This window comes from Rhinolophus sinicus, chromosome 15, assembly GCF_057876585.1.
Source record: "Rhinolophus sinicus isolate RSI-liver-muscle chromosome 15, RSI-T2T, whole genome shotgun sequence".
NCBI lineage: Eukaryota > Metazoa > Chordata > Mammalia > Chiroptera > Rhinolophidae > Rhinolophus > Rhinolophus sinicus.
In genome coordinates this window covers 23,458,390-23,480,309 of record NC_142515.1, presented here as the reverse complement: position 1 = coordinate 23,480,309, position 21,920 = coordinate 23,458,390, and the positions used below count along the sequence as shown (strand labels likewise).

Below are 21,920 nucleotides of genomic sequence, written 5' to 3'. Positions count from 1 at the left end.
TTCCCCCTCTCAGGCCAGTGCTCATCTATTTGTTCCCCCACCCTCTGTCCCTCCAGAGCGCAGACTCCTAGGCACATGCAAGAGTCAGTTACCTATGTCCCCGTGGCCCTGATCATTTTAGTCCTGCTCTTGGGCCCATATCAACACTCATAGATGAGAGAGGATCAGGCCAGCTCATGGCTAGAGCTGGGGTTTGAGTCAAACCCTAAAGGGATCTTTAATAGGCAGTGGGAAGGAGGCATGGCACGAGTTGAGGGGAAACTGCTGGGCTAAAGACGCATGGGAGGACCATCCTAGTCGTGGAGTTGATTCTGAGGGGGCTTCCTAGATTGCTGATGAGTCAGATGGCTGAGCCTAGGAAGGACAGGATATTTTATTGCCTAGGTGGAGTTCACCGGAAGATCTGGAGCAAGAATGATGTGCAAGATGAGGGGGAAGGGAAGGCAGATGTCTGAGTGACCCAGTCCCTAAAGAAGCGCACCTCGGGTACATCTAAGATTTGTTTCAGTGGACAGGTTGTGGGTTATTTATCCAGAAAAAACAGCATTTTCTGTGCACTTCTGGTCAAGCTGTTACTTCATCCCTCTAGGCCTGACCGCCTTCACCCACCCATTCCTCAGACTGAAGGACCAGGCCTTTGAGCTGAGAATCAAGACCCTGTTCTGTGTTCAGAGCTGCTCCAAAGCTTGGTTGGTCTTCACTTGATGTGTTCCTCTGCTCCCTGGGCAGAGAGCAGAAGGACAGCCCCTCGGGCCCTCGGAGAGTTTTAAGCCTCCAAAGGACAGGTTTGCACGTCCCTAGCAGTAGGAAACTCGGAGGAGACTTAGGGCGAGAGGGGAGAGAAGGTGGGCTATAAGCATAAGCCGTCGAGGGAACTCCAGGTGGTAAGGCCAACACCAGGGGGCGATACCCCGGCCGCGGCCCTTGGGGGCGGCGGACGCCAGATGCTAGGAGGCTGTGTGCCTTGGCCTTAAACCGTCTCTATTGTATAGGGCAGGGGGCGCGAAAGAAGAGCGGCGACCTTCAAGGCACCCCACCCCCTCGGCCCGCCTCCCTGTCCCGCCTTCCAGGCCCCCGCCCCACCCCCGGCTCCGCCTCCACCCCCGCCCCGCCTCCGGCCGCGGCCCCTTCCTCCCGCAGCTGGTGCTTTAGGGCCGCGGAGCAGCGCGTCGCCGTCTCTATGGCCCCAGGATCCGAACGCAAAGGTGAGAGCGGCAGAGAGAGCGGGCGGCGGTGGTGCCTTGGTCGGAGGGCGGAGGCCAGGCCTTCTCCACGTCCATTCCAACCCTCCAAGCTGGGCCAGGCCTGTCTCACCGCTAAGTCCCCCGGTCCCGCATAAAGGCTCGAAGGGGCGCGGGCCAGGCCTCGGGCCGCGCTGGGCGCAGACCCGCCACAGCGGAGTCGGGGACCAGAGCGGGGCGGGGGCCCGCGTGCCGAACAGTGTTCCTCCAGATCTGGGTCACGTCTCCTGATGTCCGGCGGGATAGAAGGAGAGCTCGTCCTCGACCTGCAGCAGTAGAGACTGAGGTTAGACCTGAGGAAAGGATTGCACCGGAGAGCAGATGGTGGAGGAAGGAGATAGAGGGGGATGGGCTCTCTGCCGAGAGACCACCATCCTACTGGGCAGAGGGAGATACCGCCTGCACTAAGCAGATGGACATCTGGGATGAAGGTCAAGAGCCCGCTGATCCTACATTGATCTTGTTTGGGGGGGTGGTCTCCCCTCAGTAACCTCTGCCCTAGAATCTGCCTAGTGGGAAGGTGATCAGAGTTCAGGGGGCTGGCCCTTGGGAGGAACCCAAACTGGTGGAACTGGGGGTAGAGTGTGGGGTGTGGACTGGAGACCTTGAAGCCTTGTTGCCACTGGGAGGGGGGGCAGCTCCGCCCCCCATTTAACCCCGCCCCCGCCCCAACAGGTTAAGTGGGGTCTAAGAGCTCAGGCCCAACTTCCATGTCTAGAACTGCAGTATACATGGAAGTAGAAGATGCTAAGTTAATGTTCCATTCCATCTTTTCTTTGCTAAAACTAGGGGCCTTCTGCCTGAGTTAGGTATTATACCTCTCCCTCCCTGGCAGTGGCCTTGACCCATGCACCCATCCCATTTGAGCATCTGAAGTCAGAAACCTCTACCATCTCATGCGCGCACGCGCACACGGAATCTGGCCTTAGAATTGGGACATTCAGGAGGGAGGCGGGGTTCTGCTCTGCATCTCACCCTCAGTGGACACTGGCAGCCTGCAAGTCTGCAGTGAGAATTGGACCCCTGTATGTACATATTCTTGTCTCCGCATAGATGTAGTTGTGTGTTTGAGGACTGTGTGAACACACATGTACTTGACCCTTCTGGGAGCATGACAGTGCCTGACCTACTGTATCAATCAGTTTGTGTGCATGTTCGTCCACATACGTGTCTGTGCAGCACCCTCCTGTGAATAGGTGTACGGTTCTTCATATGCACATGTGTGGGTTTATAGCCCTCTTTGTCAACCTCTGAGGCTGTGTGACCTGCTGAATGAATGGGCATGTAATTAATACAAGCTTACATGTGAATATGTATGAACCCATGTGGCAGGCCCTTTATGCGAACACGTGTGCACAAACCTCCCTGTGAATGTGCGTGTTCATGACTCTCCTGCGAGTGCATGTGTTCACAGCCCTCCCGTGAATCTGCATGTATGTGCTCCTGTGTGCACGCACACCACCCTCCTGTGGACACGTGACTCTTGTGGAAACCCGTGCAAGTGTGCCATGTACCACACTCTGAGTGGTTCCTCTGACCTGGGGTGTGTCTCTGCTGCCCAATCCTAGGGACGGGTCCCTCCTAGCCATAGGGCTCCCACTCCTGCACTAAGCAAATAGGAGGCCCCAAAGGTAAACAGGTGTGCCTCCACAGTGAGGGGTGGAGCGTGGGCAGTTTGCCTGGGGCCTCCTGCTGCCCCAGCCGCTAAACCAGTAGCTGATGCCCTTTCTGTGGTCCAGGGACTTTCTTTCTACTCATACTCCATTCTCCCGCTCTGGGCTCTGCCCACTATAGTAGTGACCTTTACCTCTTGAATAAATGCTCCAAATTCCTGTTCTCCTTCTGGCCAGCTCCTAGTCCCTCCCCTCTCTTCAAGGCCACTTAGTTAATATTTGACCTGGAGGGGAGGGGAGAGGCCAGTGACCCCTCTGGCGTTGTCTGTGGGCACCAGATGAGATGGGTGGGTCAGGCTTCTTCCACACCTAGCCCAACTCAGGAAGCCTTCAGGAGGTCAGGCCTGTTACAGGACTCAGAGGAGGCCTGCCACCTACCTCCACCCCACCCCCAGCTGGTTGGCTTGAGGGAGGGTCCAGCTGTGGGAACAGTGTCCAAGATATGCCAGGGGAGATGGCCAAGGGCTCAGGGATCCCATCGTTCACTTTTTCCATGTTGCTCATGTCTCCATTAACTGGCCTTTCACACTACAGCCTCCTGCACAGACATTACACCCATGCAGCCAGTGGGGCCCAGGTACCGCTGCCCCCAATGCCTGTGAGTGCCTGTTTGCAGGTAGGGGCACATGCAGATGCCTAGCGAGAGGGTGCAGCACAGACTCGAATGGGCAGGGCGGAGATGTGCACCCCCTCAGAGAGGAATGCTGAGGAGGAGAAGTGTCTAATTAAAGAGAAATTCCAGAGGGAGCGCTCAGGCCAGGGAAAAGAAAAAACAAAGGAAAACAGGACAAAATAAACAAAGGCCCATTAAACGTCTCTGCCCGGGCCTTCCTGCATAAGGCACCCCCGCAGGCAGCAAGGGCAGCTGCTGCAGCTGGGTCTCATTGTTGGGAGGAGAAGGCGGGTGTCCTCCCAGAGAACCTGACTCCACCAAGATGGAGGCCTAGCTAAGCTTCTGTCTTGGTCAGAGGAGGGCTACTACCTTGGGTTTGGGTTGGGGGGAGTCTAGGGTCTTGTGAAGAGGATGAGTTCCACCCAACTTCCTACATGAGCATGACTGTGAGTGGATCCTGACATGGGAGCTCTGTGGGTGCTGGGCCTCGTCCTTTCAGTACCCCCTGACTTCTGGAAGTAATGTCATCTACCTGCCACCCACACACAGATCAAAGGGCTTTTTCTCCTGTTTTTCCTTCAGAAACCGGATTTCAGAGAACCAATACAGCCCTGCTGTCGGGGCAGGGTCACCCTTTGCGTGAACTACAAACCCTCTATGATCCCACAAATCCCTCTCACCATGGAGTTTCTATTTGATGCAAACAGACAACGTGTGATCCATCCTTCCCTCTGACCTTTTATCTGGGATTCCATGGCCGCACAACCCTGTGATTCCATGTCCCCCCAATTCCAGGACCCTCCCTGGCCCCATGACCCCTGACCTTCCAAGTGACCTCCCTGGACCTTGACCCCTGTGACTGTTCTCCCCATCATCCCCTTTACTCTGGCCCTGGCTCCCCCGGAGAATCTTGTTGGTCTGGGCGTCCCCAGGAAGATGTGGGGGAGGCTCTGGCCCCTCCTCCTGAGCTTCCTCACAGCAACTGCAGTCCCTGGACCCTCACTGCGGAGACCATCCAGAGAACTAGATGCCACCCCACGGATGACCATCCCCTACGAAGGTTAGGACCCCCCCCCACCCCCGCCAACCTCAAAAGGCAGCAGGAGCCAGGGCTGGGGGTGGGGAGGCAGTCCCAGATCTGGGCTCACAGCTCCCACTCTCCCCAGAGCTCTCTGGGACCCGGCGCTTCAAGGGCCCAGCCCAGAACTACTCAACACTGCTGCTGGAGGAGGCCTCGGCAAGGCTGCTGGTGGGAGCCCGAGGCGCCCTGTTCTCTCTCAGTGCCCATGACATAGGAGATGGGGCTCACAAAGAGGTCAGCCCCTGGAACCTGGACCACCCAGAGGGTCTCCAGCTTCATCCAGCTCCCCAGGACCTCAACTTTCTAGAAACCCTGCCAGCCTTCCGTAGCCCCCTGGTCAAACAATGCTGCCCTTCCCAGCCCAGGTCTCCCTTACATCCCATGTTCCTCCTGAAACTTACCCCACCCCAATTTCCCCAGCTCCCTGGGGTCCTATCACCTGGTCCCACAGGTAATGGGGAGAGGCAAGGGTATTGGGGTCATTGCATCAGCCTTTCTCCCCTTTCCCCCCTCCAGATCCACTGGGAGGCCTCCCCAGAGATGCAAAGCAAATGTCATCAAAAAGGGAAAAACAATCAGGTATGTGGTCTGCCCTGTCCCCAGGTCCTTTCCTCCTTCTCCTCAATTGGAGATGTCAGAGTTGGTGGGAACACAGACGGTCCACCAGTCAATTGCAGCAACCACAGTAAACATTGTAAGTGCTACTAGAGTGGCAAGCCCCCGGCGCAGTTCTTTTTTTAAAACAAAACTTTTATTTATTTTAAGTGTGTTTTTCTGGGACCCATCAGCTCCAAGTCAAGTAGTTGTTTCAATCTAGTTGTGGAGGGTGCAGCTCACAGTGGCCCATGTGGGGATCGAACGGCAACCTTGTTAAGAGCACCGCGCTCTAACCAACTGAGCTAAACAGCTGCCCCCAGGTGCTGCACTTCTAATCCAAACATCTGGTGACCTATTAGCTTGGTCTGTGATGGCGTCTTAATCTCCTCTGGGCTTCCCGATAATAATCATAACAATAAGTAATCTCTAGTAAGTGACTTAGCTATTATCACCTAATCCTAAAATAACCCTATGAAATAGTATTATCCTCCATTTTCGATAGGAGGAAAATGAGGTTTTGGTCAAGGAATAGCTCAAGTAGCCAGTATTCCAGGGAGGGGCGTTGGTGAAGTGTCAGCCCTTTCTAGCTAAAGAACAGGGTGTCTGCAAGGGTCTCACGTCTGGTTGTGTAACAGATCCTTCCGGAGAGCTTTCTAAAAATACACATTCCCAACGTCCACCAGCCCAGGGATTCTGATTCAGTGAGTCAGGGGTGGTGCTGGGACAGCTGTGTTTAAAGAGGCGCCTCTAGGAGCTTCCATCAAAGGATGCTTCTTGGGGCAGCATGGGAAACAAATGGGGCTGGTGAGGCAGGTGGAACCCAGGTCATGAAGGGCTGTAAATGCCCAGCTGGGGGTTTGGATTTTATTCTGTGACAATGGGCACCCTCACCATTTGGTAAAAACTTTAGAGACTCAAACTTTAATGTGCGGGTGACTCACCTTGGTATATTATAAATACAGGTGCTAATTCAGTAGGTCTGGGAAGGACTTGAGATTCTGCAGTTCTAACAAGCTTCCAAGTGAAGCTGACACTGCTGATTCCTGGAGCACACTTTGGGTAGAGAGAACATTTCCCAAAGCATGTCTTGAGGAGCATTAATTTTCAAAAGGGGTTTAATGGTCAGATGAGTTTGGAAAATGCTGCACACATTTCAATCCCACAATGCACAGCAACACCCTTAAGGCTCTGAGAAGTCCCCAGTAAAAGTAGGTTTCACCTGTGGTTTCCAACTTATTTAACCACAGAATTCCTCCTTCCTCTCCCCTTTATTAAATATAAACTTCTTGGGGAAACACGGCTATAGGAATATTTATTCAGCCCCAGGCACTAGATGAATTAGAATGGAGTGAGTCTGAAGGCAAGAAAGGTAGTGGGAGGTTGGGGACATCATATGGGTCAAAGGAGAGAAGCCTGAGCAGGCTGGTGGAGAGCAAGGATGGCTGCCAAAGTACTGCATGCGGCGAGGGAGCGGGATAAGACAAAGACACCTGCATGGATTCCAACCCTGGGTACCGTGCAGGAGGAGGAATCACTAACAAGGCAAAGAAGTCAAGAGAGCAGCAGCTTAAGGCACCTGATGGGCAGAGAAGGCCAGTGTGGCTGGAGTCGGGTGGATGAGACCAGAGAAAGGGGCAGGGCCAGGAGCATGTGGGACCCTATGTTCAGGACTCTGATGAGCCACTGAAGGGTTTTTTAATACAGCTGTGACATGATCTGGTTTACATTTTTTAAAATATGCTTTGAAAAGTGGGTTGCAAGAGTGTGCTGGTTGGTAGACTATCTCTGGAGGGAAACTTCAGACAATGGCAATAGCAGTCTCCTTTGAAGGCAACAGAGATAAAAAGGAGACTGTTTACAACATATCCCTTTGTACCTTTTGAATGTACACTGCATATACTCGTCATTGATTGAATAAATAAGTCGTTCTCATAGAGTGGCGGAGGATGGGGAGAGCTGTCGGGGTCACTGCAGTTCAGGCAAGTGGTGATGGTGGTAATTTAAACTCGGGTGGGGGCAGTGGAGGGGAAGTGGGCCAAGTCAAGAGACATAGGACAAAGACTTAATCAGGGAGCAGGACTGAATGTGGGGGTGAGGGGATGGGAAGCAGCAAGGATGACTCCTGGTTTCTGGACTGAGTAATAGGATGCAAAGATGGAGAGGTGGGGATGACTGGATGAACAGGTTTAGGAGGGAAGATGCAGGTTAGGGAGGAGGGATAAGCTTGCTTTCTGACCAGGTGAGTTTGTTGTGTCTGTGGGATATCAGGTGGAGAGAGGGCTGGAGCATGGCAATAGATTTGGTAGTGTCACCCCAAAGGGGGTGTGGGAGCTCCAGGAGTGGGAGACGTTGCTGATAAGGAGATGTGAGAGAAGCATTTTAGGATGGTGAGGGTCTGGGAGCCTCTGAACTGGGGGTGCAGGAGATGCAGGAGAAGCTGGCAGAGTGAATCAGGTAATCCAAGAGATAGAGGAGTCGTGCCATTGGGAGGCCAAAGGACAGTGAGTTCCAGGGAATATTCTGTGTTCTGGGCAGTGAGAACACCCACTGGGATCTTGGAACCCGCTGGGATCTTGGAAAGAACTATGTGTCCTGTGGGTAGGGTAAGAGCCAGACTATGACGCTGGACTATGAAGAGGCCTCCTTCTGGAGCTCACAGCCCTCCCCCACCTATCCCACAGACCGAGTGTTTCAACCACGTGCGATTCCTACAGAGGCTCAATGCCACCCACCTCTATGCATGTGGGACTCACGCCTTCCAGCCCCTCTGTGCAGCCATTGTGAGTATGCCTGCCCCAGCCCTAACCGCTGGTCCCTGACATCAGACTGCTCTGACCTTGGGCCACAACCCCTGCCTGTCCTTGGAACCACTGACTTCTGGACTCTCCATTCCCTCAGGATGCTGAGGCCTTCACCTTGCCAAGCAGCTTCGAGGAGGGGAAGGAGAAGTGTCCTTACGACCCAGCCCGTGGCTTCACAGGTCTCATCATCGGTGAGCCACCCAGCCCATCCACAAGCATGCATTTTGTGGGACATGGATGTCATTGCCAGGACTTGCCCCCCATGTGTGTCATGTGCCTTGTTGTGTGTGACACGTCTCGTGCCTGGCACCTCGTCCCGCAGATGGAGGCCTCTACACAGCTACACGGTATGAGTTCCGGAGCATTCCTGACATCCGCCGGAGCCGCCACCCGCACTCCCTGAGGACGGAGGAGGCACCCATGCACTGGCTCAATGGTTAGGACGATGAGGCACAGGATGGTGGGGGGCAGGGCACTATTGCTTCATCTTTACTCCCTTGGGCAGTTGACCATCCTATCCCCAAATCCCCAGGTGAGCCTGCCTCTTCCTGTGTGTTGTTGAGTGAGGGGTGGGGGATGGGAGAAAGCCCCAGCCTGGCTCAGAAGTCACGTGAACTGCCCCACCCAGATGCTGAGTTTGTGTTCTCCGTCCTGGTGCGGGAGAGCAAGGCCAGTGCGGTGGGTGACGATGACAAGGTTTACTACTTCTTCACGGAGCGTGCCGCTGAGGAGGGTTCTGGCAGCTTTGCTCAGAGCCGCAGCAGCCACCGAGTGGCCCGTGTGGCCCGTGTGTGCAAGGTGAGTAGGACTGAGGCTGGGCCAAAGGTGTCGAGGCTGAACCGCAGACCCTGGCCTCTGACCCCCTGCCCCTACCTCCCCAGGGTGACCTGGGAGGGAGGAAGATCCTGCAGAAGAAGTGGACCTCCTTCTTAAAGGCGCGTCTCATCTGCCACATTCCACAGTATGAGACACTGCGTGGTGTCTGCAGCCTGGAAACGGACACCTCGGCCCGCACGCACTTCTATGCAGTCTTCACGCTGACCACACAGTGGTCAGTGCAGGGACAGTGGGGAGGCAAGGAACAGGGGGCTGGCATAGGGGCTGGAGCGGAGGTCAGTGAGGATGAGCAGGAACCATTGTTGGGAGGGCAGGCTGCAGAGAGGATTTCAGGCACATCCAGCTGGCCTGGGGCTGGCGGCCACAGTGGCCTACTGACCTCAGGAGACCCTGTGGGCCTGGAGCTGGGGTTGGTCAGGGTGAGCGGGTAGCGGGGGCAGGCTCCACTCAGTGTGATTCAGCCCTCTCCCCTATGTCTTATCCCTAGGAAGACCCTGGAGGCCTCAGCCATCTGCCGCTACGACCTGACGGAGGTGCAGGCTGTCTTCGCAGGCCCCTACATGGAATACCAGGATGGTGCCCGGCGCTGGGGCCGCTATGAGGGCGAGGTGCCGGAACCCCGGCCTGGCTCGGTGAGTGCCCAGGCCTGGGGTCAGTGCTGAGTAGACAGAAGCCCTGGGAGGGCTAGTAGGACCCTTGTGGGGAGTCCTGAGGTTCACCACCCCTGTCCCCTACCCCAGTGCATCACAGATTCATTGCGCAGCCGAGGCTACAACTCATCCCAGGACTTGCCATCGCTGGTCCTGGACTTTGTCAAGTTGCACCCACTGATGGCTCGGCCCGTGGTGCCCACACGTGGACGGCCCCTGCTGCTCAAGCGCAGCGTGCGCTACACACACCTCACAGGGACACCTGTCACCACGCCTGCTGGACTCACCTATGACCTGCTCTTTCTGGGCACAGGTGCTTCTGACCCCTGGCTTAAGCCCTCTGGTGACTGCTGACCTGTCCTTAATCCCTATTGAGCTCTAGCCCCCGGATGACCCTTGATCACAAAACCCTGGTCACCACTGATGTTGATTCTTCAATGAACATTGACGACTGGCCCCTATGACCACTGGCTCTCGGTGACTGTTGACTCCTTTCACCAACCACAGTTGACATCTGACCTCAGTCACAATGCTATGAACCCAGTAATTCCTGCCATGACAAGCCCAGAGTTGCCAGTGTCCTGAGGCCCCACTACTTCTGGCTGATTCCTGTCCCTGACCTTATGACTCCCAAACCGGTCCCATTAGGCTATTGCAGGGGGCCAAGAGCAAGTTCATTGCTGGGGTCTGACCCTCTGCCCTATCCATACTAGCTGATGGCTGGATCCACAAAGCTGTCGTCCTAGGCTCTGGGATGCACATTATCGAAGAGATACAAGTGTTCAAGGAACCCCAGTCTGTGGAGAATCTGGTCATCTCTCCAATGCAGGTAGCCCCTGACTCATGACCTTCAGTATGGTCTTGCCGGAACAGGGGGAGGGAGTTGGGGAGGCTGGGCAGTGGCTGTGTGTGTGTGTGTAAGTGGGAGTGGGGCTGTTGCTGACCAGCTATCCTCTCTGGCTCCCAGCATAGCCTCTATGTGGGGGCCCCTAGTGGCGTCATCCAGCTACCACTGTCCAGCTGCTCCCGCTACCGCTCTTGCTACGACTGCATCCTGGCCCGAGACCCCTACTGCGGCTGGGACCCCAGCACCCATGCTTGCATGGAGGCCACCGCCATAGCCAACAGGTCCCAGGGTAGCTGGTGGAAGGTGGAAGGGGGTGTGAGGGTCCCATGTGCCCAGGGATCAGGACCTGAAGGGAGGAGGAAGGCCCGCCAGCTGTAGGGGCAGTGGCTGCCAGTAGTGGGTATCAGCCCTATTGACCCTTCCACTGGGGAAACAAGCCCAGTCCCTCTTGTTCATGAGTCCTGATCTTCCATCTCCAGGACAGCACTGATACAGGACATAGAGAGAGGAAACCGAGGCTGTGAGGGCAACAGGGACACAGGTAAGTGACATTCATGGATGTGTGTGGGTCTGGCTGCATAGCTTGTCTTCTTTACCATCTACTGTCATTTGTTTGCACATGTATGTATCTGAATGGCTATATGTGTGTATTTACAGAGTCTGGCGCAGAGTAAGTGCTCAACAAACATTTGTTGCCCAAAAGAATTATAAATAAGGAAACAGGCTCAAGATGTGAAGTTTCTTGTCTGGAGCTTAAAGCCAAGTTGGAGGTGGAGGGCTAGCAATCACATGATCGTACAATGAATTATAATTATTTTCTTTGGTTTTTGTTACAAAAGGAAAAATTATAACTATGACAAGGGTTTGAAGGATAATGGGTACTACCCCAAGGATGATCAGCACTGCTATCTGAAGGAAAAGTTAGTAATCATAGCTAATATGTACTGAGTACTCACTATGTGTCAGGCACTGATCAAACACTCACATGCACTGTCTCATTCATTCTCACAGCATTCCTCTGAGAGGTGCCATTACCATCATCCCCATAAGGGGCAACCTCTCTGAGGCACAGGTAGAATAAGTAAGCGGCCCAAAGTTAATCAGCTGTTAAGCAGCAGGGTCAGAATTGGAACCTGCCTCCATGCAGTCGGACTGGAGTTTGTGCTTTTGATCACTGCTATGTTCTCTCCCCCCAAGTTAACCAGGCAAGTGGCAGTGGAGACATGGGGAGAGAAGGATGACACACAAGCAGAAGGAACAGCAGGCAGAGCAAGATTCGTGTTTGAGCAACAGGAGGCTGGAGAAGTGGGCAGGGCCCATGCTAAGGCAGGGGAGTGGCATGATCGGCTGTTTTTAAAACGTCACGCTCCTGCTGCCTGGAGAACAGATTAGTTGGGGACCAGAATGGGCCAGCAGTTCGGGAAGGAGAGAAGTCAACAGGTCTGAGATAGATTCCGGAAGCAGAATCTTGGTGAGGGTTAGATACAAAAGTGAGGGGGAGAGAGAGGCGAGGGAGACTCCCAGGTTTCTGATTTCAGATGGTGACGTTCATGCTGATGACAATTCATGGTGATGAAAAGAACTAGTGTAGTTTGAGAGGGAAGTTTTGCTTTGGTTCCTGCGACATGTCCAAGAGACCTCATGGTGATGCCCAGCATGTAGAAGATACTCAATTCTGATGCTCAGGAGAGAACTCTGTGCTGGAGGTAGAGATTAGGCATCATTGGCAGATGGCAGGAATTGCAACTACAGGGAAGGGCCAGTGTGAACCTGCTGTGGGAGCGTAAGTGCAGAGCTTGGCCAAGTGTCCAAATTCCGTGCTTGGTGCTGGGGATACAACGGGGAATCATCTGGCGTGCCATCGCCAATGCCCTCCCTGGAATAGGCAAGCACTGTGTGCTCCTCCTGTCCTTCACTCCCTCCAGGGCCACCACCACCAGTGAAGACCCGCTCTGTGCTCCGGGGTGATGATGTCCTCCTGCCCTGTGACCAGCCATCCAACCTAGCCCGGGCCTTGTGGCTGCTCAATGGGAGCCTGGGCTTGAGCGATGGGCGGGATGGCTACCGTGTGGGCGTGGATGGGTTGCTAGTGACAGACACACAGCCTGAGCACAGTGGCAACTATGGCTGCTACGCTGAGGAGAACGGCCTCCGCACCCTGCTGGCCTCCTACAGCCTCACAGTGCGGCCAGCCACCCCTGCGCCGGCTCCACAAGCCCCTGCCATGCCTGGGGCACAACTGGCACCTGATGTGAGGCTGCTCTATGTGCTAGCCATCGCTGCACTTGGTGGCCTCTGCCTCATCCTGGCTTCCTCCCTCCTCTATGTGGCCTGTCTTCGGGGAGGCAGACGAGGGCACCGACGGAAATACTCACTGGGTCGGGCTGGCAGGGCAGGGGGCTCTGCTGTCCAGCTACAGACAATCTCAGGCCAATGTCCTGGAGAGGAAGATGAGGGTGACGATGGGGAGGGAGCTGGGGGCCTGGAGAGCGGCTGTCTCCAGATCATCCCTGGGGAAGGAGCCCCAGCCCCACCACCTCCGCCACCCCCACCGCCACCGGCTGAGCTGACCAATGGGCTGGTGGCGCTACCCAGCCGGCTGCGCAGGATGAATGGCAGTAGCTACGTGCTCCTGAGGCAGAGCAATAACGGAGTGCCAGTGGGGCCCTGCTCCTTCGCTGAGGAGCTCAGCCGCATCCTGGAGAAGAGGAAACACACCCAGCTTGTAGAGCACCTGGATGAGAGCTCTGTCTGAGCCCAGCCTCCCAGGACAAATGCTCTTCCAAGCCAGCCGTCTACCCCAGGCTGGGCTGCTGCTTCCCCAACACAGACACCCTACCTTCACCCCAACTCCAGGCCCTTCTCCCAACTTTTCGTGTCCCTGTAGGGCTGGCCAGAGTCAGGCCCAGCCAAAGCCCCTCCTCAGTCTCCACAGACCCATCTGTGAGCAGCCCAGGCCAACCGGTGCTCCTCAAGGTAGGTGGTCCCACGGGTTCTGCAGCCCCAGTTCCTGTCCCCGTCCTCCTGCCCCATTTGTCTGCTCAAACCCTTCCTCTTTCTCCCAGGCAGGACTCTGCAGGTCCAGATGGCCTCAACGTCACCACCCTCTGCATGGCCCTATGTGCCAGATGGTCCTCATCCCACACCTGTCAGCCACCAGAGCCATCTGAGCCCTGCGCACATGCACATGTGTACACGGAAGAATGTCTATCAGCTGGGCTGCAGGGCCTCCACCCTCCCTCACCCCCCCCTTCTGGTACATTCTTGTTTCATCTCTTCTGGACTTCGGGTGCCCTCCCAGTTGCCACATCCCATCCTATCTAGTCCTCTCACCTAGTCCCAGCCCCATGTGGTGCCCTTTTTGGCTAGAGCTTAGGAACAGGCCAGTCTGGGGAGGTAAGACCATCATTCCCCTCTTCTCCCTTAATGTGCAGCCCTTATGAGTCAGCCCCACCCCCCACCCCCTTGGTCACTTTTGAGAGTGACAGAAACAGAGTTCCAGGCATGTCCCTTTCTCTCATACGTGTGCTTACATTTCCACTCACATGCACCTTCTGAGCCTCCCCTTGCTGCCTCGGACCTGTGTCTGTCGGATTTGGTCCATGGACATTTCAGAGGGAGAGCCCTCTCCCGTTCAGCTGTCCTTGAAGACACTTCCCTAGGACGGGTCACTGACACTGCACTCAATGAGCCAGCTTCCCTTTTGGGGACCAAGCATTTGCTATCCCTCGACCAGAGCAGGGGGAGGAGAGATCTGATGTTTCACCTGGCACATGAAGCCCGTTCTAGGAACTATGCAAAGGGCAGAGGCTGGGATGCTTGGCTCCCACCCCTGTCCTACCTCACCGGGGCACTTTCAGAGTCCAGGGGCCTCTGAAGTCTCCAGGCCCATATGGGACAATCAAATCCTGACTGAGCTCCCCGATTCCCCTTGGGTGAGGATGACTGTTATTTTTGTAGCTGAGAACGTGGAATCCCACGGATTTTTACTGCCCTTCACCCATCCTCTCCACCTCCACCCACAATGAATGTATTTATTGTGAGAACAGCTACATTTCTTTAGGAATGCCCCCACTCACCACCCTGGTGGGTGGAACAGGCATGTGAAAGAGTGGGGAGCCTGGGCTCAGCTCCTCCACCCCGTTGGTTAATAAACAGTCTCTTTTCCCCACAGCTATGAGTAGTCTGCTTGATCTAAACTGGCCTTCCCCTGAGCACCAGGGGACAGGCTCTGAGCCTACACTGAAGGTGCTGCAGGGCTGACTGCTCCCCATACAAACCATTTGCAGAGGAAACTGGGATCCTCAGCCACTACCCTGGGTGCCCTGGGTAGGCACAGAGGCCTTTATTAGGACTTTCACTATTCACAGACCTTGGTGATAAAGGCACAACAAACAAAAGTACGACAGTTCAAGAATTCATACAAAGGTTTCTAGGTTTCTACATCCTGGCTCTTCTCACCATTCCACACCCCACCCCTCACCCCTACCCCCCACTCTCATCCCTGGCCACACACACACAACTTTTTTTTTTAGTTAAGCCTAGAAGATCCTGCCCATTTCACTCTCTCTTAGGTCAGGCCTAGGCCTAGATTAAGCATATGGCCTTTGACATTAACCATCCTGAAGGATTATAAGTTTTACTTCTGGTTTTATAATAATGAAAAATGGGGTTATACTTAAAATACACACAAATTTGAAGTAAGACCTCAAGAGAGACCGTGGGCAAGTTTATTAATCAGTTTTCTAATCTGTACACAGACATTCACACAGATATAAAGTGCCTAGCCCTATGCCAGGCTCCCAGCAGAGTATAAGTGCTAGCTCTCTAGCTCAATGGTTGCATAAATAGGACATCAGGGGTTCTTCAGAAGCCAGCCTTGAAATCCCTCACTGTGATTTGAGATCACTATTATCAGTTTGGATTTCAGATATGAGGACCCTGTAAAATCCTTGAAGACTCTCAGGTCTCAGTAATGTCAACTGGATAAGAATTAGGAGATACCGAATCACTGCCCCCTGCAGTGGGCACCAAAAAGAACAGGCAGCTCTTCTCTGTCCCAAGCAAAAGCTTCAGCACCAGCTTCCCCTTTCCTGGGCTCCACCTGTTTGCCTGGGCTTGGAACTCCCTGAACCACCTCCACTGTGACTGGACTTGGGGCAACTCTTCATTGCGCTGGCACCCGCGCTGGGGCAGGCTCCTGGGCCTCTCGGGGGCGCAGCCCGCCCCACGTGGTCGGCTTGTTGGTGAAGGGGTGCCACTGGCCCTGGATGCTCGGGCTGTCCGTGTGAAAGGGCCGGCGGATGCGGATCACGTCCAAGCCCGACTGGTTCGCCAGCTTCTGCACCAACGCCGTGATCTCCTCCACCGACTTGCAGTTGATGCTCTCCTCGCGCACAGCCCCGTTAACTGGCCGGAGGGAGGTGGGGGTAAGAGGAAGGAAGCGGCCCAAGCCCCCCGCGGCCGCCCTCCAGCCCCCGCCCGGCCCCACTCACGGTATTCCGCCACAATTCTGGGCACAGAGCACGGCCGCGGGTTCACGTATATGACGACCCCTGGGTTCCGTCGGGCGAAGTCCGCCACCTCCCGTTCCACGAACTCCCTGAAGGACCCAGAAGGGTGAGCGCTGACCCAGGGCGACCTCTTCCCAGAGTCGCACCCCCGCGCCCTCCGCCCAGCTCACCTGGCGCCGCGGGACGAGGGCGCGTCGCGGCTGAGGCTGAAGCTGAGGCGCTGCAGCTGCTGCACGTAGCGACCTAGCCCGTTGTGGAGAACGCTGGTCAGAAAGCGGCTGGGGGTGCCTCGCGCTGTCATGGTTTCAACCCCCAGGCCACCGAGCCCAGCCTGGAGGTGAGGGGGCGGGACTAACGCCCGGGCTTCCGCTTCCGGGGACACCAGGCCCGGGGAAGTTTTGATTCCGAGGTCTCGGAGAGTGGCGCGTGCGAGTGACCCACGTTGCGAGTGAAAGGCGTGAGACAGAGTGGTGACTCGGGACCAGGGTCGGAGCGTCGGCGCTCTTGGCAGTGGAACCGAGGGAAGACACGCGGGCGGGTGGAGAGGGGCGAGGAGCCGCACAGGGGCTCCCTAGTCGCGTCGAGTCCCCTTTGAGGGCAGGAACAGAGAAGAGAGCCACTAGTTGGGGACCTAGAGCAGAGGGGCTACAGAAAGGACGCAGACGGTTGTGGCGATGAGGACGACGAGGAGACTCCGTGGAGGGTAGTGCTGCTGGAGACATGATCTGGAGAAACCCTGTGGGTGAGCGGGAGGCGATGGGAGAAGCTGGAAAGGACCAGAGAGGTAGGGAGCCAGACAGAGGACAGAGATGTGAAAGGGTCGTGTAGGTGGGCGTGGATGGAAGTAGCAATGCGGAGGGGCAAAAGAGGATTCAGAGAGATGTTTATGAAGGAGAAGTTTGGAGAGAGAGAGAAGCCACCTAGATTGAGCTCTTAGAGAGCTCCGTAGAGGATCCCTAGGGCCTGAACAAGTGAAGGCACCCGAACCAGGCACCTAAGGCATTTCAAGTAGGGACTTTCTCCATTTGACTGGGAATGTGGGTCCTCCTCCGAAGTGCGTACCCCCTCCGTATCCTGTTGCCCCTGCGTGGGGAGTGGACGAGTCGGAGGGGCCTGCCCCGAAGCTTGGTGCCAGGCCCTCCTCGCAGGCGGTATAGGAAGGAGGCTCTCCCAGCCTTGGAGGTACCAGTGTTGCCTGTAACTGCCACTGAAATCCGTCAATATTTGCGAGCACATGGGATCCCCTTCCAGGATGGCCACAGCTGCCTGCGGGCACCGAGCCCCTTTGTGGGGGCCTCGCAGCTCAAGGACCAGACTAGTGCTACCACTTCCTTCAGCCTCTTCATTAACAAGACCACAGGCCGCTTTCTCTGCATGACCAGCCTAGCAGAGGGGAGCTGGGAAGACTTCCAGGCCAGTGTGGAGGGGCGCGGGGATGGGGACAGAGAGGGAGTCCTGCTTAGTGAAGCCCCAGAAGCTGAGGACAGTGAGGAAGTCCGGAGGATCTGGGACCGAGCGGTACCTCTCTGGGAGCTTCCTGAGCCAGAGGAGGCGCAGCTGGCTCGCGTGATGTTTGGCCTTACCAAAGTGACGGACGACACACTCAGGCATTTCAGTGTGCGGTACCTGCGGCCTGCTCGCAGCCTTGTGTTCCCTTGGTTCTCCCCTGGAAGTATGAGACTACGAGGCCTGAAGCTCCTAGGGGCTGAGGGCCAGGATGGTGGAGTGCACTACGTGGAGACCACCATTCCCCGCCCTGGCGCTTACCACAATCTGTTTGGATTGCCACTGATCGGTCGGCGAGATGTTGAGGTGGTGCTGACGAGTCGTGAGCTGGACAGCTTGGCCTTGAACCAATCCACAGGGCTGCCCACCCTTGCCCTTCCCCGAGGAACAGCCTGCTTACCCCCTGCCTTGCTCCCTTACCTTGAACAGTTCCGACGTATCGTGCTCTGGCTGGGGGATGACCTTCGGTCCTGGGAAGCTGCCAAGTTGTTTGCCCGAAAACTGAACCCCAAGCGATGCTCCTTGGTGCGGCCTGGGGACCAGCAGCCCCGTCCCCTGGAGGCCCTGAACCGAGGCTTAAATCTTTCTCGAATTCTGCGTTCTGCCCTGCCTGCCTGGCACAGGTCTATTGTGTCTTTCCGGCAGCTTCGGGAGGAGGTACTAGGAGAACTGTCAAATGTGGAGCAGGTAGCTGGTGTCCGCTGGAGCCGCTTCCCAGACCTCAATCGTCTCTTGAAGGGACATCGGAAGGGCGAGTTGACTATCTTTACAGGTGACCCTTTGGGAAATCAGTGTTTGGGGTGGAGGCAGAGAATCCGGTGACAAAAACGTGGGTTTGGGTCACAGTGAATGTTGGAAGAGGAAACTTTCCCTCCCAACTTTGAAGCCCTGCTTCATGTCTTGCTTTCAAGGGTAGGACTATCCTCCCTCACCCAGATCTGTGTTCAACCCCCCTGCAGGGCCGACAGGCAGTGGAAAGACAACATTCATCAGTGAGTATGCCCTGGATTTGTGTACCCAGGGGGTGAACACGCTATGGGGTAGCTTTGAGATCAGCAACGTGAGACTAGCCCGGATCATGCTGACACAGTTCGCTCTGGGGCGGCTGGAAGACCAACTGGACAAGTATGATGAATGGGCCGACCGCTTTGAGGACCTACCTCTCTATTTCATGACTTTCCATGGGCAACAGAGCATCAGGTAAGATTCCCAGGCCTGGGGGTTTTCAAAGAATGGGAGGGCAGGAGAACAGACCCTGGACAGAGTTTTCAGGATGCTGGCTTTCTGCCTGGGATAGTCTAGAGACTACTTGTAATTGACTCTTGAATTCATTGCCTTTTCCTCTTCCCAGGACTGTAATAGACACAATGCAACATGCGGTCTATGTCTATGACATTTGTCATGTGGTCATCGACAATCTGCAGTTCATGATGGGTCACGAGCAGCTGTCCACAGACAGGTGACATCCTCTTGTCTAGCTGGAACCCACTTGAAGACACATGTCTTCTCAGGCAGCTGGCCTCTAGGCACACACACTGCACTCTCTTGTTTTCTGACACATGTGCATGCACATGCCACCCCATGTGTATTTCTGTCTTTATAGGGGTGTGACGTGTGGCAATGGGAAGTACAGATAGGGACCTAAGTGTGAGTCCTTGGGTAGAGGGAAGTAGAGTGGAGTTGTGTGCTTTGTGGAGATGTGAATGAATCAAGAGGATGTGTTTATGCTTGTCCATCTGAGTCTGATAACCTCTTTGCTTTGTTGGGGTGGGAGCAGGATTGCAGCTCAAGACTACATCGTTGGGGCCTTTCGGAAGTTTGCGACAGACAGTAGCTGCCATGTGACACTGGTCATTCATCCCCGGAAGGAGGATGATGATAAGGAACTACAGACAGCATCCATTTTTGGTTCAGCCAAAGTAAGTGGCCTTTAGAGGAGCCCAACCTTTGGAAACTACAGGGGGCAGGTGACCAGAGGTAGCCCTCTGTCAGCTTTAAATCATCTTGACTATTCCTCTGGAAGAGGCAGCTGGGGCCATGACATGAGGAATACAAAGTCTGATAATAGCTGGTCCTTTGCCCTCCTCACCCTCCAGGAGCTCACATCCTCTGGTGGGGAAACAATGGGAGAGTGATTACAACTCAGTGTGATAAAAGTTATGATAGGCAGCACAAGTATTTGGGGAGCAAAGAGAAAAGACATCTGAGTCAGCCTGGGACATCTAGGGAGACTTCCTAGAGGAGGTGTCAGCAAAGGTTGGGTTTAGTTTTGGCTGACAGTAGGTGTGAAATAATCAAGGCCTTCTGAGCAGCAGGACCAGCCCGATCCTAGAGCTCCTCATGGTACACTGAGTGCCTATTACATGCCAGGCCTGGGCTGGGCACAGGGAATACAGGGCGAGGAGCACAAACTATGCCACAATGGAACAAACATGGAGCTGGGGAAGAGAATAACAGAAGTGGAAAGATGGTGGTACCTTCTTTATTTATGGGGATCAAGAATGGTCTCTCTAGTGAAGTATGACATTTAAACCAAGACCTCAATGATAAGACGCTGGGGTTGAGTAGGGTGGTGAGTTGTGGAGAAGTGTTACAAGCAGAGGGAACAGCAGATACAAAATCTGGGACAGCAGCAAGGTTGTCATGGAACTGAAAAACTCAAGTGGCCTTGAGCATCATGGTCAGTAGTTCAAAGAGCTTTGATGAAGGGGGGCAGTACTTTCCTTTCCTCATTCTTGCCACTTCTCCCTGCACCCTCAACCTTTGTTTCTGCTTCTCTCATATGTCTTCTCACTGCTCCTTTGTCCTCTGTCCCCATCCCTCAGGCAAGCCAGGAAGCAGACAATGTTCTGATCCTGCAGGACAGGAAACTGGTAACTGGACCAGGGAAACGGTATCTACAGGTGGCCAAGAACCGCTTTGATGGAGACGTAGGTGTCTTCCCACTTGAGTTCAACAAGAGCTCTCTAACCTTCTCCATACCACCAAAGAGCAAGGCCCGGCTCAAGAAGATCAAGGATGACAATGGGCTAGTGGTTAAAAAGCCCTCTTCTAGTAAAAAGGGTGCTGTGTCCCAGAACTCTGAGACTTACTCAAGCAAGGCCCCCAACCCCTACCAGCCAGACCCCTCTAAGCCTTCAAGGTGAAGGCAGTACAGAGCTGGACACTGAAATAAGCCTGACAGGACAGGCTGGGGCACAGACTCTTTATTGGCCCTCTGCTAGGGCTGCCTCTGTCCTGTGGTCCTGAGCTACGGGCTCTTCTCAGTCTGAGGGACCTAGCCGAGGGCAGGATCCCATAGTGAGAGAATTCAATTTAGCAAATATTTGAGAACCTACTGTGTGCCAGGTTTTGTTCTAGGTCCTAGGAATATAGCACTGACAAGACATGAGGTCCCTGCTTTCATGGAACTTAAAGTCTGGTGTGGGGACAAGTAAGCTAATGAACAAATAAATACAGAACACACTTTTAGATAATGAAAAATGCTATTTAAAAAATAAAATAGTCATGGGATAGTACTTACAGGCTAGTTTAGATTAAGGTCTGAAAAATTGTCTTTGAGCAGAGGACATTTGAGCTGGGGCCTAAAGAACTAGTATTGAGCCACGTGAACATCTGGAGAAAGAGGGATCTAGGCAGAAGGAAAGGTAAATACAGAGGCCCTGAGGTGGGAATGAGCAAGTTGAGTTCAAAGTAGTGGGGTCAGGCCCCATGAACCTGGAGGGGACTAGGGGACTTCTGGCCAAAATTCCAGCATAGGCTTTCCGAGCTGAAGGGTGACATGGTAGGTACCAAACTCCTCTGCTCCACTCGAGCCTGCTGTGTGGTGGCACTCACTACCACTGGATCCTAGGTGCTTGTCCCTGTAATATTAGGGCCCCAAAGGTGGAAGCTGGGCCAGAGAGCCATGGAAAGAAGCTGTGAACCCAGCGTGCCTGCCCCCTGGACACATTGTATGGTATGCTGCCTCAGACCGCTGCAGTGGATGCAGTCATAATTTTTTGTAGAGCCTTTTGAAGTTTTACTAAAAAAAAAATTTTCCATTGCTTTTGTTTCTGTGCTGTTTCTTATTTGCCCACCAGGTGTCTCCCCAGTCTATAATTGGATTTTCCTCTGAATTGGGACAGGTCCCCTCCCCCACCCCTAGTCTTTGAGCTCTACGCTCCCAAGGAAGCAAGAGCATTAAAGGGCCTTTGCATGCACACACCCTTAGCACCTCGTCTTGGCCTGGGGAAGACAGGATGGTGTTTCTTTATCTCTGTTTTCCTTGAGGATCTCCATGTGATCCCTGGCAGAGGTGTGGGTCACCTGGCCACTTACCTAGGCTCAGCCTGACAAGCTGTCCCTCTGTGATAATAAGCCACTCACTGACCTCTGGCAATGTGGACTCAGGCTTCGCATATTCTTACCTGGCCCCCGTCCACTTCCCTCCTCCTGTACCCTCTCAGTGTTTCTCTGTTAGTGTGTGTCAGAACTCCTAGGACTCTTGTTTTAAAAAGCAGAACATAGGCCCAACTTACCCCAATCCTCACAGATTTCAAATTCTGGAAGTTCAAGGAGA

The 21,920-nt window shown here is 54.6% G+C and overlaps 3 protein-coding genes across 7 annotated transcripts; 2 read left to right on the top strand and 1 right to left on the bottom strand.

Moving 5' to 3' along the window:
- The first annotated feature begins 1,050 nt into the window (after nucleotides 1-1,050).
- SEMA4G (semaphorin 4G) lies at nucleotides 1,051-14,513 on the top strand. Of its 3 annotated transcripts, none has more exons than XM_019724929.3 (16): nucleotides 1,051-1,205; nucleotides 4,110-4,587; nucleotides 4,694-4,842; nucleotides 5,125-5,187; nucleotides 7,887-7,985; nucleotides 8,104-8,197; nucleotides 8,329-8,442; nucleotides 8,635-8,804; nucleotides 8,888-9,057; nucleotides 9,331-9,475; nucleotides 9,584-9,806; nucleotides 10,207-10,322; nucleotides 10,461-10,621; nucleotides 10,820-10,881; nucleotides 12,266-13,316; nucleotides 13,410-14,513. In XM_019724929.3, the coding sequence occupies exons 2-15, from the start codon at nucleotides 4,464-4,466 to the stop codon at nucleotides 13,093-13,095; spliced, it is 2,520 nt and encodes an 839-aa protein (XP_019580488.3). In that variant the 5' UTR covers nucleotides 1,051-1,205; nucleotides 4,110-4,463; the 3' UTR covers nucleotides 13,096-13,316; nucleotides 13,410-14,513. The 3 variants fall into 3 exon arrangements, with proteins under 3 accessions (XP_019580488.3, XP_019580485.3, XP_019580486.3); XM_019724926.3 differs by having other exon boundaries at nucleotides 13,406-14,513; XM_019724927.3 differs by lacking the exon at nucleotides 1,051-1,205 and adding an exon at nucleotides 1,389-1,527 and having other exon boundaries at nucleotides 13,406-14,513.
- A 535-nt stretch (nucleotides 14,514-15,048) lies between these two features.
- On the bottom strand, nucleotides 15,049-16,228 carry MRPL43 (mitochondrial ribosomal protein L43). The gene is made up of 3 exons (XM_019724931.3): nucleotides 16,024-16,228; nucleotides 15,836-15,942; nucleotides 15,049-15,749 (listed from the first exon to the last, which is right to left on the bottom strand). Exons 1-3 carry the CDS (start codon nucleotides 16,152-16,154, stop codon nucleotides 15,508-15,510), a joined length of 480 nt encoding a protein of 159 aa, XP_019580490.2. The 5' UTR covers nucleotides 16,155-16,228; the 3' UTR covers nucleotides 15,049-15,507.
- A 38-nt stretch (nucleotides 16,229-16,266) lies between these two features.
- On the top strand, nucleotides 16,267-21,405 carry TWNK (twinkle mtDNA helicase). 3 transcript variants are annotated; one of them, XM_074339176.2, is made up of 6 exons: nucleotides 16,267-16,637; nucleotides 18,005-18,131; nucleotides 18,319-18,559; nucleotides 18,711-18,818; nucleotides 19,137-19,278; nucleotides 20,185-21,405. In XM_074339176.2, the coding sequence occupies exons 3-6, from the start codon at nucleotides 18,438-18,440 to the stop codon at nucleotides 20,503-20,505; spliced, it is 693 nt and encodes a 230-aa protein (XP_074195277.1). In that variant the 5' UTR covers nucleotides 16,267-16,637; nucleotides 18,005-18,131; nucleotides 18,319-18,437; the 3' UTR covers nucleotides 20,506-21,405. The 3 variants fall into 3 exon arrangements, with proteins under 3 accessions (XP_074195277.1, XP_074195276.1, XP_019580489.1); XM_074339175.2 differs by lacking the exon at nucleotides 18,005-18,131; XM_019724930.3 differs by having other exon boundaries at nucleotides 16,267-18,131.
- The last annotated feature ends 515 nt before the right edge of the window (nucleotides 21,406-21,920 follow it).